Source organism: Calliopsis andreniformis, chromosome 10, assembly GCF_051401765.1.
Source record: "Calliopsis andreniformis isolate RMS-2024a chromosome 10, iyCalAndr_principal, whole genome shotgun sequence".
Classification (NCBI taxonomy): Eukaryota; Metazoa; Arthropoda; class Insecta; order Hymenoptera; family Andrenidae; genus Calliopsis; species Calliopsis andreniformis.
The window spans coordinates 16,907,195-16,922,863 of record NC_135071.1 but is presented as its reverse complement, the minus strand read 5'-3'; the positions used below and the strand labels follow the sequence as shown (position 1 = coordinate 16,922,863).

At 40.7% G+C, this 15,669-nt stretch overlaps 2 protein-coding genes across 3 annotated transcripts; both read left to right on the top strand.

Annotated features, from left to right (window-relative positions):
* On the top strand, window positions 1-3,096 carry LOC143184618 (caveolin-3). Of its 2 annotated transcripts, XM_076386979.1 has the most exons (4): window positions 1-91; window positions 1,444-1,532; window positions 2,083-2,262; window positions 2,896-3,096. In XM_076386979.1, exons 2-4 carry the CDS (start codon window positions 1,446-1,448, stop codon window positions 3,091-3,093), a joined length of 465 nt encoding a protein of 154 aa, XP_076243094.1. In that variant the 5' UTR covers window positions 1-91; window positions 1,444-1,445; the 3' UTR covers window positions 3,094-3,096. The 2 variants fall into 2 exon arrangements, with proteins under 2 accessions (XP_076243094.1, XP_076243093.1); XM_076386978.1 differs by lacking the exon at window positions 1-91 and having other exon boundaries at window positions 1,171-1,532.
* A 1,144-nt stretch (window positions 3,097-4,240) lies between these two features.
* LOC143185120 (glutaryl-CoA dehydrogenase, mitochondrial) lies at window positions 4,241-7,362 on the top strand. Its single transcript, XM_076387854.1, has 8 exons — window positions 4,241-4,307; window positions 4,465-4,497; window positions 4,908-5,276; window positions 5,379-5,508; window positions 5,735-5,957; window positions 6,346-6,575; window positions 6,991-7,151; window positions 7,227-7,362. The coding sequence occupies exons 1-8, from the start codon at window positions 4,241-4,243 to the stop codon at window positions 7,292-7,294; spliced, it is 1,281 nt and encodes a 426-aa protein (XP_076243969.1). The 3' UTR covers window positions 7,295-7,362.
* Window positions 7,363-15,669: the final 8,307 nt, after the last annotated feature.

Sequence of the window (15,669 nt, the reverse complement as noted above, 5' to 3'; positions counted from 1 at the left end):
GAAGCGCGATTCGGGGTTGGTTTCTGTGAATCGACGGAGAAAAAAAACGCAGGCAAAATAAGGGGATCACGAGTGGCAAACGGGGAGTTCAGTGAGTATACCTGCACCCCGTTGATCGAGGGAATGACTCTTTTAGCCTTCCTCGAGGAATAGGCACGAAAACACGCGGGGTCAATGAACAGGGAACGAAATTTGCATAATATGGGGAAACCTACAGCTTCTAAAAAAAATTGTTCCGTATCTTTTCTTTGTATCTATAGGTAGATGTCATATTTTAGGGGGGTGAAATATAATCACGTGGAAGAATAAATATTCTTTACATACCTACTACTTTCTACTACTTTAACAAATCTTCGGAACTTTAATCGAATAGCGTGCATGCATAATTGAACATCGTAAACGACAAAGTTGCACGTCACACATTTAGTTGACATAAACAAACCAGGAACAGTGAGCAGGTGTTCATGAAGGGGACGGAAGCGTCTTGTATTGTTAATAGGGGCTCGCGACGATCTTGACAATCAGAACTTCTGGATCGATAATCTCGAACGACGTTTAAGACTAAGACACTTTCAAGTCTCATTAAGAATTAATTTTCCACTAGTGTGTTCCAGCCTTGCACACGCAGCACAAGATAATTTACGATCCACTCCTTTTAATCTCGCGACTCGTTATCATTGATGCATTTTTAATGAAGCAACGTAATATTCACTTGATAAAAATTCACGAGTATTCCCAAAAAATGGAAAAGCAATTGAAGTAGATTGACTCTACAATGACTGGACTTTGACTCAACTTAAGTGGTCATTCTAGATAATAAAAATGCGAAAATAAAAATAAGAAAAAAGTTGGGGCTAATTTCATTATTCTTAATTTTTATTTTATCTTGATGATTATAATCTTCTTCTAAATCTTCCTCCTTCTATAGCAGACTACCTTATACACATATCAAGTGAACATAATCCCACTTCACTCACCCTTTCTCTGTCCCCCGCCGTCGCAACAAGTAGCAAAATGCCAAAGCACGAAAGTTCACTCGAAGGACTTCCATAATCCCACGAATTACGAAGTTGCGTTCAAGCAGAGTCGCGTTAGAATCGATACCAAGATTATGACGTTGAAAGTCCAGGTGCGCGTAATTCTGTAAGACTGTTCCCCTCTGGAAAGCACCCACGCAGGCCGCAACAAGTCAGACGTCCTTCGATGGCTAGTGTGATCCTGGCATTGGCACCAGTTCGCCAGGGGACCGTTTAATAATTAAACTCTGGGATCAATGAGAGTCTTATAGATCGAGTAGAGGCAGAGGCTTCTGCCGCGAATTATAGTTTCACGATGGTGACGCACTCGAGCTGTAGTTAGACGACTCGAGGAGAACGATGTTCGCGCGTTTGAGGAACCTGTTCAAGTGTTCTGTGCCGAACTGTCGGAACTTCAAACTTCCAGGGATGGAGAAGCCTGAGTCCTCCACGGCGGACGAGAGCAATGGGGAGCTGGAAGACAGGGACCCCAATAGTCTCAACCACCACCTGCAGGTACGTTTGAGAGACGTCTGCTCAGATTTTAGATTTTTCTGTGGTAGTGTAAGCAGAAGAAGTGAGACGTGGAATAGTCTGTCCTTAGAAAAAGCAATGAAGGGAAGATTACGAATCTCTTTTTCTCCCTGGCTCTCCGAAAATTAAGACATAAAGACTATTAATTACTAAAAAGGTGCATATGTGACCTAATATATGTGAAAATTAAAGATAACTGATATGTATATTACCAGGGAGAAATACTGATTTTTATTGTCCTGAACTGAGACTGAATTTCTATTATATCTCACGAGACCCAAGTATTTCAAACGTTCCACTAAGCACTCAAAATTGAAATACCGCAGAATTCTTATTTCATTAGTGACAGCCCTTCTCTAGTTGTTCACAGGTCAAAGGACTTCATTCTTTGAATTTTTCTCAAATGTTATTGCCAAAGCACTTAATCGACGCTTAACTTTTATATTTTAAATAAATATAAGTATTCCTTTTTTGTGGATTTAATCGATGTGTCAAATTACTGGCTGAATTATAATTACTATGTGCTAAATAGGTGATGTGGGACGACGTGATCGGGGAGCCAGAAGGAATACGCAGTCCAGAGTGCGCGTGGCGCCTCAGTGGCCACTGCTTCCGGTTATCCAGGGGATGTTGCTACGTGTTCCTCTCTGTCCTCATCGCTCCCGTACTCGCCCTCTGCCTGGGCTTCACCTTCGCCTGCTTAGCGTTTCAGGTGAGTCGACACCCTTTTTCGAGCTTTTCTACTGGATCGATGTTAGCCAGGCGCACTGGCTCTTTTATTTTTATTCCCCTGCTTTACCACAACCCTATCCCTTTGCTTCAGCACTGTTTCGCTCGCATAACTCTCTAGCAACTTATCAGATCATTTCATAAGTGATTTAAAACACTGTTCTGCATTTTTGGAGGGATTTCAAAAGAAGCACTTTTCGCAAAAGAAGTGCTAAAAGATTTTCGAGACCTTCAGTGGGTCACTATAAATCATAAAATTAGGACGATTATTACTAGAAGAAGGAAAGCACTGTAAACTCGCTACTAATGCAACAGAATTTTTAATAACTTCACCGTGACAGTCGACTAATTAATATTTACTTGAATATTCGCACTATTTATTTAGTATTAAAGTAAAAATAACACTGGTTATCCATTGCATGATTTAAAAGTATCCTGAATGACCCATCACAATCGAAACACCTGTTACCCTCATAGTGCACCTTCAGAACTTACCTGCAGCGCTCCTGGGGCACTCTCTGCACAGGATCGCAGCAATTAAGAAGCTAATATTGTCACCTGGCATGAGAATAGCGTCCAGGTGCGACGGTGAGAATTAAGAAATCGATCTTTCCAGCATATATGGTGCGTGGCGCCTTGCCTGCGCGTTTGGAAAATAACTTGCGCAGCGACGAGGAATTTCCTCATGGCTGTGACGCAAGCCATCGTACGACCCGTGATGGACTCCCTTGGGTACCTGTTCCACAATATTCGAGTGTATAATCAGAAGCTACCAGACGGCCCTGCACACAAGGAAGACATCCTGATCGTCTAGAGTTCCATCGAAAGATCGACCAGTCGTCGTTCGTGAAACATTCAAGTGCCTTTCGACTCCTCCAGTAATAATTAGCATGAAACATTCAGCGGCGAACCCTATCTTCAGTCGACACAAGGTCCCCAGTTTCCACCATCAAACGATCATTTCTTGTGTTACCGTTTCATTGGAAGAGTTTACTTGTTCGTTATACGGGGATGCTATGGACAGAAGTCACTATGTAGACGTAGTGGACAGTATAGTCAGAGGGTTCTCGTTATGCTTTGCTTCTCATAATATTTCGTGAAATATTACCTACTACTATTACTAGGAATGAGTTTATGAAAGGAGACACTTTTCTGATATCGATGTATGTGTTAATACCTTGTCATATGGAAAGTGGAACTGAGAAAATGTGAAGGCATTCCAGAGTGACGAGGACGACGAGCTTATAGAGAGAAGATATTGTAGAGAGTAATTGCGTAATTATGAAGCTATATCTATTTCGATTGTTATAATGTTTTGTAAATAAAGTTTGTCTTGTGGAAGTTGAGGTTGATGATTTTGGTCGTATACAGAGTGTTTGTTGATAAGTGTTAGAAATTAGGAAAGGTGATTCTACGTTTGAAAATAAGACGAAAATTAAGAATGGCAAAATTGCATTTGGAGCTCCGTTTCTGAAATATTAATTGCTTAAGAAATATGTCTGATTCAGAGTTTTATTCTACTTATGTCGTTCCGTCTGACCTGACCACTGTATGCTGACAGTAGAATAAGTCACCAAGCCAGACACATTTCTCACTCACTTTAGATATATTTTTCTAATAATCAATAACTGACGAAGGAAGCCTCGAATGAAATTCTATAATTCTTTATTAGTTTTTGTTTTATTTGCATGTATACTTCTGTATCTCTGTATTTTTGTGTTTCAATTTCCCGCCATCTGTGGATCCAGCACACGTGCTCGATGAGATCACCTGCTCAATGCAAATTTGTCAAACAAATATTATGCCAATATTACAGATAAAAACTCTTAATGTATAATTTTCTACATTCTGTATGTCATTGATTTTATCATCTGTTTTTAATGGAGGCAAGCCAGTTGATCTCTGATAAGAGACTCGTCACGGAGGTCAACAAGTCAGTCTTCTGCTGACTGCTGATCAATATGGCGGCTCTCATACAGAAATTTCTTCCCCGATGCAGTGGAGTTTGCCAGAGGATTTCATCTAGGCGTATCCTTTTATTAAATAAAGTAAACTAATTCTTAGAAAACAGGTTTAAATGTAGTACTTTCTGCCAAATATTTGTTGGTTTTTGTTCAATGTTTCTGGTACAAATCACTTGCCTCTTTGATAATTATTATTCTTAATTGACTTTTAAAATGATTAGCGATCTCTGCCTCGTCTACCCTCGGAGGAAAATGTAAGTTTTCTTTTGCTTTTTATATCATTTTGCTCTCACTCCTGAAAGTACAATGACTCTGTGTATCTACTTGGCAGCCCACTAACTGCCACTAGATGCCAGCACTCACTACCATTCGCTGACATTCTCTCGAAGTGGGGATCATTAACTTTGCCCGCTCCTTTTTGAAATCTTTAAACAGAAAAAATCTTCCTGTTAACACAACGCGACATATTAAAAATTTCCCATACTTACACTAATATTAAATAAAAAATACACTTATGAATATATTAAAAAAGCGATATAAAATTAATTTTAGACCTGTCGAATTCTATTACAAACTCCTATCAACTTAATTTTAAAAAAAACAAGCAGGCTTTGATAATCAAGAATCACTAATTAATATAATAATTAAAAATCGTGAAAAACAGCTGCCTTCAACTGGGAAGACCCTTTCAACCTAGAGTCCCAACTGACAGAAGATGAGATTATGATCAGAGATCAATTTCGATCCTACTGCCAAGAGAAGCTGCTGCCACGAGTGATCGAAGCGAATCGCAAAGAGATCTTCCATAAAGAGATCATAAGAGAACTAGGCGAGCTGGGGATTCTGGGCTGCACCATGAAGGGTTACGGTGCAGCAGGAGTCTCTTCAGTAGCTTATGGACTCTTAGCCAAGGAGATCGAGGCTGTGGACAGTGGATACAGATCTGCATTCTCGGTGCAATCCTCCCTTGTAGCTGGAGCGATCTATGCACATGGAGATGAGACGCAGAAACAGCGATTTTTGCCTAAATTAGGTACGTTCCTATTTTTGTAGACTATTTCTCTAGGATGTTCGACTGAAAATGATTCGATGGTCCGTGAGGTATGAGATGGATGAAGCTATCGATTATTCACAGTTTCTGGTGAGACAATCGGTTGCTTTGGACTGACTGAACCTAACCATGGCAGCGACGCAGGGTCAATGGAGACCAAGGCTGTTTATGACTCTCAGAAGAAGGTTTATAAATTGAGTGGGAGCAAAACATGGTGAGCAGACGAGAATCTAGAATCCTCTATACAGAAAAAGAAAATATACAGATATAATATTTTTACCTTGAGAACCAAAAAAGTATCAAAAGGAAAATTGCCTATTATTTTTTTTTGAGATCCCCTACAAACTCACTAAATTAAAAAAGAACCAAAGTTCCCTCATAAAGAGTCAAACTCTAATTAAGCTACTAAGCAATGTTTCTCAAGTCTAATATCAAATCAGGATCACCAATTCCCCCATCGCTGATGTCCTCATCATCTGGGCAAAATGCGAGGACGGCCAAATTCGAGGGTTCATTATCGAAAGGAAGGGCAACGAGAGTCGACTGTCGACGCCAAAGATCGAGGGCAAGTTCTCTCTAAGAGCCTCTGTCACTGGGATGATCTTGATGGACAATCTAGAGGTTCCCGAGGAGAACCTCTTGCCCAACGCCAAGGGTCTCAAAGTAAGAGAGCAATCACGCTTAACCATCACCATTGATCCACATCCACTGACCAAATTTCAGACGTAGAAATAACAGGTTTAATATAGCAATTATATTTAAGAAATAATAATGTCATTTGCAAATTATCTACTATGTATTATTTTTTAGATATAATTACTGTATTGAACCTGTGAAGAAAGTACCTAAGAAATAACTCACAGTAGATAATTTTCAAGTAATATTATTTCTTAGATATAATTGCTATTGAATATTGAACCTATCGTTTCTATGTACGAAACTTTTGGTCGGTGACTGTCGATCAGTGGTGATGGTCGAGCGTGACTGCTCGCTAAGTCTCTCCACAAAGCTTCCAAGGAAGTCTAATTGTAAAGGAACGACAATGAAACAGGGCCCCTTCAGCTGTCTGAACAACGCTCGATATGGTATCGCGTGGGGAGCTCTGGGCGCCGCGGAGAGCTGTCTGAAGACGGCTAGGTCGTACGTTTTGGACAGGAAGCAGTTCGACAGGCCCCTGGCGGCGAATCAGTTGGTGCAGAAGAAACTGGCAGACATGATGTGCGACATCGCGTTTGGACTTCAGGCTTGCCTGAGGGTGGGCAGGCTGAAAGACGAGGGCAGGTAGGGAAATGCTGATTAGCTGCTGACTGTCGAGCTACGTCTGCAATATACAGGATGTTTAGTGACAAAATTTATGACAAAATTTACCTATTATGTACCTTAAAGAATGACTACATTTTCAACTATTTTATGTTACTTAGATCTATTAAGGCAAATATAATTTTTGGTGTGAGATAGTCCTCAAGTAGGGATCCCTCACTCGTCTGCTTTCTTGCTATGGTTCTGTTGCTCCACCAACATATATGTTGTTCGTAGTATTTGAGTTTTCTTATAAATAGGAACACTAAGATATGTCATGTCATGTCGGCCTTCATAGCGTCGCGAGCCCTCGCTTGGACAGCACTGTCCCAAAAGATTACCATATGCTTAGTACATGCTAAATTCTGAACATTTTACTTAACTTGTCGTCCCCCAGAGCCACCCCAGAAATGATCTCCATGATAAAGAGAAACTCTGCTACTAAAGCTTTGGATATCGCGAGGACTGCTAGAGAAATGTTAGGTGGTAATGGAATATCAGACGAGTATCACGTTATCAGACATGTAATGAACTTGGAGAGCGTCGTAACTTATGAGGGTACGTGTAAAGTCATCACTCATTAGTGAGTAATCTTTGTTAATTAGAAGATTCTTCTCGACGCTCTGTTTTTAGGGACAAGTGATATTCACGCTTTAATACTTGGCAGAGCTATTACTGGCATACAGGCCTTCAGCGCTTGAATGAGGATAATGGGTGCTACGTGTGATCGATTCGTTTTGTATACTTTTTTGTATAAATTAAATATGTTTTAATGAAATAGGATGTGTATATTCTTTTATGGCTGACTGAAAATTGACTCAATAAGGACTTCAGATTGATTGGATGATAACTCCTAAAATCCCTCCTACAAATTACTAAAGCAAAGTTCGAGAACCCTTATTCGATTTCATAGAAAAAAGCTTCCAGTGAAATAAAAATCTAGCGAAAGAAGGAAAGCAAAAATAAATAAAGTATCAAAGAATAATTCGTGTGCCTTCTGTATCGTACTAGTAATCTGTCCCACATTTTTTTACTCTCACTTTTTATTTCGACACCGTCGAATTGCACATGTTTAGTCCCAAAAAGGGAGTCGTGGAGACACTCGAGAGCTACCTTAAACCTTTCTACCATTCGCAGATTGAACTTCGACAGGGGCGTGTCCACAACAACACAAGCGACTCCAATTTAATCATAAATAAATTAAGTTTAATTGCTAAGTAATAAAACGTTAATTACATATGTCAATCGATAATTAATTTAAGTACAACACACGTCTCGTGCAAAAGTGTAAAGAAATTTTCTTTTTTTTTTTTGTTCGTGCTACACTCAATTACCATCTTTTTTTTTTGGTTTTACGACGTAAGTTACCATTTTTTTTTTGGTTTGTTTGTTTGTGTGTGTTCTCTTCTTTCTTTTTAATGGTTCTCGACTACAATAAGCTCTTGGTAAAACGTAGTAACATCGTAGTTTACAGTAGTTTACAATCGCGCCACCCCCACCGCTCTCCTCTCGCCAGAACTCCTCTGTGTATGTGTGTGTCACTGTGTCTGTGTCTCTATTACATAATTACACGTCCGCATGCTGGAATCGAATTTTCCCCTCTCACACCCCCAAGAATCGTTCTCGCTGCTCGCGATTAACAAAGAAAAGGTGCCTCGAATCGCCATTTCATGGATCCTGGATCCATCCTCGATCGCTGTCGGCGGATCGACGAGCGGACGCTAACAAAGTGGTCACTTACAAGAAAAAAACTAGCCCCTCGTCGATCACCCTGACTGGATCTCGTTCATCCTCTAATGGGAAAGTTCGACTCCATCATTCACAATTATCTCTCAACATTCTCTCCCGCTCTCACCTTTCTTCTCGTTACTTGCAAAATCAACGACACGCCGCTCCCTCGACTAAAAGTTCCAGGCTCGAGAAACCCGTTTCCTACCACCCGCCTCGCTCCACAACGCGTGTCTGTGTGTTCGTGTGTCATTCGCTAATGAATACGTAAGTGTAAACAATAAATAATGTTTCTTCTTCATTTTTTACTCGCGTTAATCTACGATCCTTTGGTATGTCCTCGCGGAGATCCGTCGATCCGCGTGGTCGTCGAAAGCGACACCGCTAAAGCGAGAGATCGAACCATTTTCCTCGATCCTCTCGTTCCAGCATCTATTCGAGACTCTCCAGCATCGTTTCTCGCGTCACATCTCGCGTAGCTCCGTGTTTCGCTCTCGTTCCTTGAACGTATCGCAAACCTAAGCCTTCTACGTCGACTCTCGCGGCGCAGCACTTTTGAAACTCGAAAAAGGAGCTCACCCCCAACTCCTCGCGCGAAAATCCCCCCTTCTACTGTTTGGGCTCTCTCTCTTATTAATCTTCTTTCTCTGTTTTTAAGAGAGAGACCAACCTCGTCCCTCGAACCTCTCACTGGATGTCGACACGATGAACCCTCGTATTATAATAAATATAATAATGTATACTTGCTTTTGCACTTGTATTTTACATTATTTCATCTCTGATTAACTAATCGATACCTTATTGTCGTACGAACCGTTCACCTGTTCTCGCACCTGTTCTTCCCCGCGCTAAACCTTCCTCTGTTCTTTGTCTCTTGATCATCGACCAGTCCAATCAACAGATAATTAGTTAATGGACGACCGCGAAACGCGGTCGCAGGTCCTCAGACTTTTCTCCTGGAATTTTCAGAAGTTTCTGCTCTACTTTGCTTGCTACTTGTTCGCCAGCGGCTCGGGTAGGTTGGAAAATCGACGACAGGATATAATTAGTGCAAGTGAGTTAACTGCATTGTTACTTCTATAATCTGTTGAATATTGACAGATTTGGTTCTTCGTTTTTTTGGCAGGGGTGACAGGGCCTTATGACAGGGGTTGTTTAAATCTGACGGTGTTTATGCAACTGATTTTTCCTGTCGCTGTCTTTTCCAATCCACAGGATATGTATCAAAAAACAAACTAAGAAAGAAATAATTAATCGTTTGCTTCTGTCGAAACTTGGAAAAATTAAAATGGTCCCATTGACATTGAGAAGAAATCCTTAAAATAATATCGAAATATGTACATAGCTTACAAAACGCACTACCCAGCGCAGGGGAAATATATAAAATCTAAATTAAAGTATTAAGAGTTAATGGACGAAAGATACAGAACATAAATATTAAATAACGTGAAACAATGAAAACGAGAAGAGATCAAATTCTGCTTGAGCCAACGTTCCTGAAGCAAGTAGCCAAGTCGAGGGCAGAAACCAACCCCTAAACCACCTTCGATCTTTACACGTGCTATACAATAATATATATCCATGTAATATATTACTCAACATTCGTTCAACGTCCAACGTCCACCCCCAACATCCCTCCGCCCTTTCCAAGGACTAACTTATACAGCTACGCCTGTCTTCCCATGTTTCTCCCCTTTCTTTCGTTTCTATCGATTTAAAACTCGCGCGCGCGACTTGCATCGTTGCAATATAAAAAAACGCGTATACACACACGGACCCGAAATAGATTCTCTTAATCTCTACGTTTTTTTTTTATTTCCCTCCTGTATTATTATTACTTCTGCTTCTTTAATATATATATATATATATTAATATATTATATTATTAATATATATATATATATGATTCATATATTCATATTTATATATGTTCATACACCTTCGTCTCGAGGTTCCCACGCTCCTCGGTGAAACTCCACCCCCACTCGTGTTGTCGCGCAACAAGCACCCCTCTAGATTCACCGTTCCTGTTCCACTTTAATTTTCCCACCCCCTGGCTGCGCCCCCGTCGACCGCCGATTCGAGACGAGGCACCACTCACCGCGAATATACATAAATAGATCATCGAATACTCTCTTTTTCTTATTTCACCCATCGCGGCTCTCCGCGTGTCGCGTGTTGCTAATTAACGCGTGTTCCCGCGAGTCGTCGATCGATCGGCGACGTGATCGATCGACAATCGCGACCCATCGATCGCTGGGATTTCTCGCTATGTACTAAATTGTATCCCAACCCACCCCATTCCCCCGCGTTCCCACCCCCCTAACCTACCCCGGGCTGCCTGAATTGCTGCAGTTATATTTATATATTTATATATATATATAATATATCATTCATTTATATTTATATTTATATTCAATATTTATATTTATATATATATTTATATATTTATATATAGTATATATAATTATATACTATGTTCTTTACGCTTAGCGGGTACTGTTTCGCGTGTACCTAGCGCGCGTGTGTTCTTCGATACCACCCTATGATAATTCATCCCCCAACACCCCATATCCCACCCACCCGATAAACCCCATTAAACCCACCCCTTTTTAAACACCTTAAACAACTCGAACGCGACAGTTTTTTTTTTTTGCCTAATTCTCCTAACGACGCGTCGATTCTTAATTAAATCTGAATTAATCTTCCCCCCTTTCATCCCTCGCTTCAACAAAGAACGTGCCGACGTATATATTATAATAATAATCAATCATATCTCTCTCTCTCTCTCTCTCTCTCTCTCTCGCTCTCTCTCTCGCTCTCGCTCTCTTTCTTCTGTTACAATAATAAAAGACGCAATAATGGTAATAATAATAATAGGAATGGTAATATAAATAATCGCAATAGAAGAATAATAGTGACAAAGGTGATCGATGGCAATGGTGATGATCAATGCTGATCGTGGTAATAAGAAGAACCGTCCGCGTTCGCGAGCCTAATTAATAACCGTAGTTAATCGTGTATTTACAGACATATCGTACAGATAGAGTTCTCTTATCGCGTCCTTATCCGCTCTTCGTGGCTTCCTTCCCCTCCTCTTCTATTTCTGCTGTTAGCGCTCTCTCGAAATCGCTCCGATACTGCCACACGCGACTCTAGTCTTTCAACGATGCGACGACTCTTTTGGCGACCTCTGCGAAGGCTCCTGTGGCTTCACATTTGAATATTAAATGGCTGATTCTTGAGGATTGTCGTATTTAACTTTTGGAAATGTCTGAGCACTTGGATTTTTATTATTCAGGAATATCTGTTATTTCAATCCCAGTTTCTTCGTCATTCACTGAAATTCATTCTCAGCTGTTGGTCTTGGATTATATTATTTTTGTAGATATTTGTAGAATATTGCTCTGTTTGATTTTCTTAAGTATCCACCGCTGAATCGTGTCGTCGCATCGTTAAGCGAGCTTCTTCTCTTCACAGTGAAAGGTTCCTCGCGCAGTAGCGTCAACAAGCTGGAACCACAGACGAGGAAACTTCCATGGAAACTCGACGCTCGAATCCACAGCACCTCAGAACCATTCTCCATCCCCCGTGCGCGCCAAAATGCACTGTCCACCCCCGAAAAAGTCAACGTTCTCGCGTATCACCTTTGTAACACCCCGTTGAAACAGCGAGAGCTCCTCTTATATTTAATCGTAACCGTTATTACAATAATATATGTTTACTTTGTACTATATATGATCTTATAATCGACGGCCAAGCCGTTTCCCGTCTCCTCTTTTTTGGTACGAGTTAGCATGTCTGCGAATGCGGTGACTTCTTTCGTATCCTTCTTAACGTTCTCGCGCACTGACCAGCTAGGAATCCGACGAAAAAACGGAACTTCGAGCGCGAAAAATCGATCGAACGCAAGATTGGAGAAGCTTAAAGTATCGGTTCGGAGCGAAACATCAACGGGCTTTTTTCTTTCTCGTTCGGACGCTTTAACGTAAGGATACAGTATCGACTAGCACAGAAGATTCTTATTTCAACGATGACTCTGTTGGGCTGCTCTGAGAATCGAGTTGCTCTTAAAATTGTTAGAAGCTTGAAAAATGTCTGTGTTAGACTGTCAAGAGCTTGGAAGATGTCAGTGAGTATGATTAGCTTCGTGGAAAACAGATAAAGATGGTACATATACACGGATTTTCCTTATTGATTGAATTGAAGAAGACTTCATAAAAAAACAGCTCTTGACAAATTTTACAATTTTTTGAATAATAGCATAATTTATAATATTATCAGGGTTTCTTAGCAACAGGTACTGGTTGTTAGACAGGAGATTCTTAAGACAGTAGAAGGTATCTCATGAAAAATCATGCTACAATATATGTAGTATGATGAATATTTTGTGAAGAATATTAATCAATTGAAGAAGAAGTAAAGATGTTACAGTATTTTCTTTTTACAGTCCTAGGAAAAGACAAAAATTGTCAGGGGTAGTTATTGCTATTACTACTACATGTAGTGGCCCCTCTTACTCCAGTACTGCACAAATATGAAGTAAGCAGTAACCACAGAAAAATGTCAAATTAAGTTTTCTACATCTTTAAAGAATTTGAAACGTCTTGCCTCTCGCTTTAGTGCAAAACACCAGTAAAATATTTTTAGTAGATCCTGCTTGTCTCTACGATTGCACAGTCTACCACTGACATTTTCTAAGCTCCCAACAGTGCTTTGCACATTTCCTTTCTTTACAATATCTACAGTGATTTTAAAAAGACGTACCAAATATTTCTACGAATGGCGATCAATGGTGAAGAAGTGGTCAGCGTGGTTCCCAGAGCATCCCAAAGGAGTCGCGTGTTGTCTTAAAAATAATCGACGTCGAACGCAAAACGAAGTCTCCGAAGGAGGAACGGCTCGCGTGCCACTCGTGAAACGCGAAAAGAAGGCTTAGTCCGCCATAGTCGATCGGCCGTTTCTCCCATTCCGTTCGATCACCGCTCTTCCACGCAATCGAGAGATCGTCCCTCTACGCCTCTGCACGCGCTCGTGTCTCTTGCGTGTCCCTCTCTCCCTACCACCATCCATTCCTCCCCTCTTTAATATGTACAATAGCACAGCACAATTGCGGTACGGTATCGAGTGCGGTTCGCAAAGTCTCTCTTTCTCTTTCTCCCACTCTCTCCCTCTCACGCATACAATCGTTCTCTCTCCTCTCTCTCGCGCGTCGGCGAACACTGAAAACCACTAATTCTCGCGAACGATCGCCCTCCGCACCTCCCGTGTCCCGTCACCTCCTCTTCTCCGTCGATTCGCACAAAACAGCGTCCACTCTGATATACAATGTTCATTACATATATAGAATATATATATCACTTGGCACGTGCACCCTCGGACACGATGCCACATTTTTTTGTCCCTTTGTTTTCCTGCGCGGTTTGCATCCTCTGTGATCTCGCGCGCACGTGTGTGTAGTATGTGTGATGTCCTGTGTAAATGTGTAAGTGTAACCGTCCCTTCAGAAACAAAGCTGTTCTTGTTCGCGTCCTTGTTCAGTTTTGGTTTACGGGTCTTTCCGTTCTTTTTAGCGACCAACGAGGACACGACGAGTCCTGAACCACCCATTTTGGGCCACTCGATCTCTGGACCGAGTTCTCTCTCCACCCTTCACGAACCTCTCACCCCCTGCGTTTGGATGATACTTTTGAGCGCTTTCTTGGAAGATCAAGGCACCACTTCTTGTATAAAATTTTTGGTGGAGTGGACTTTGGAGATTTCTTTGGATTTGTTGTCTTCTTTTTTTAGGGTGGGAAGTTGATTTGTTTGGAATTAGAATTGAGGATAGCTGAAACTGTTGGTTATTTGTTTTTCTTTTTAGGATAGTGACAGGCTTTCTCGATTGTCGAAAGAGTGTCTTGTTCAAGTCACAGGTTAGAGTAAAATAATTCCCTCATCTTTGGGACCCTTTGCGATTTCACAGGAAACCAGCCTCTGTTTATAATATTCCATTTTCTACGTCAAATTAAATAAAACATGGCACTGGAAATTATCCACATGGCACTACCTATTAATATACTCGTAATATTAAGAAACACCTGGACGTTCAACGTCAAGCATTCTCCTCTAATAAATTAACCGAGGCTGCTCGCCAGGAGAAACTATATAATCGCAAAGGGTTGTTCAACCCCTAAGAAAGCATCGTTTTCCTCGTTTCTCAATTATAAAATAGAAGAACCTCCATGTTCGAATATAAAAATAGTGAACAATACCCTTTGACAACGCCATATTTCAATTCGTGGGGGGTTGAACGTGGCGGAAGTCACCACCAAAACGACACCCTCTCTTCAACGAGAAAAACTAGGAGCCTCGAACGCATCTTCCACAGAAATCGAAGCGCATCGTTCGCAATTTTGACTAGATAAGAGAAGTGATTCTTAGAGAATCACCAATGACACGCGTAGACTAGAAAAATGTTCTAAATCGAGGGGGTGAGTCACTCTCCATAGAGAAAGGTAGCTTACTCTAATATGGCAAATTATGGCACCAAGTTCCTGGAGAGAATCGACAATAGCTCAAACGATTCGTCGAAAAGTCGACTCTGGATCTGGTCTGAAACTTGCTCGACGATCTTTCGAGATCGATAACAGGGGAGAGAGAATCCTCGTGACCAGAAGTCGATGGCCAGCACGATTTCTTTCGACGCTGTTTCACGATGCTCGATCTCGACTTTGGAACGTGATTTTTTATGACTATTTCAGAGAAAATATTTTCTATCTTTTTAGCTGTGAGTTTGTCTACCTTTACTGGGTCTTTGAATATTGTTTTCTTTTGTAGAAGCATAAAATGAAATTTGAAGTTCTTCTGGTTTAAGATTGAAGTCTGAGAAGCAGATTGAACAGAAATGCGTTTCAGAATGCTGAAAATAGCGATGTGTGCCGTTTTACAGGACGCAGCGAGGCTCGACTGTAATATTCACGAACAAGGCTGTCACGCGTCATAGATGGCCGTCATTAAAGAATTATCACAGTGACCGTTGCAAGTGTGGCTATAAGATAATGACACCATTGTGCATATATTTTAAGCAGCTACGTCTCGAAGATCGCTCTGTGTTTCATTAAAATTCTATCAATTAAAACAACAATCCATCGCAACTACTTTTCCCAATGAAATTTCTCCCACCTTTTTCTACTCCCCTTTGGTCCAATTATTATTCAAATTACAAACTGCATCAATAATTACAAAATAAATCCAAATAAACAAACTCTACCGAAAAACTCGAATTCATTACTCATTTTCTAAGATAAATCAATGAGTAATAAATTCGATTTTCTTAGATTTCTTATTCAGACTGCAATCCCAATTAC

Excerpts from the sequence above, each read along its gene's own strand:
- LOC143184618 (XM_076386978.1), top strand. The coding sequence starts at position 1,377 with ATGTTCGCGCGTTTGAGGAACCTGTTCAAGTGTTCTGTGCCGAACTGT. Across the intron at positions 1,533-2,082 it reads GTCTCAACCACCACCTGCAG|GTGATGTGGGACGACGTGAT; the intron begins GTACGTTTGAGA and ends TGTGCTAAATAG. Across the intron at positions 2,263-2,895 it reads TCGCCTGCTTAGCGTTTCAG|CATATATGGTGCGTGGCGCC; the intron begins GTGAGTCGACAC and ends CGATCTTTCCAG.
- LOC143185120 (XM_076387854.1), top strand. The coding sequence starts at position 4,241 with ATGGCGGCTCTCATACAGAAATTTCTTCCCCGATGCAGTGGAGTTTGC. Across the intron at positions 5,277-5,378 it reads GCGATTTTTGCCTAAATTAG|TTTCTGGTGAGACAATCGGT; the intron begins GTACGTTCCTAT and ends GATTATTCACAG. Across the intron at positions 5,509-5,734 it reads TTGAGTGGGAGCAAAACATG|GATCACCAATTCCCCCATCG; the intron begins GTGAGCAGACGA and ends ATATCAAATCAG.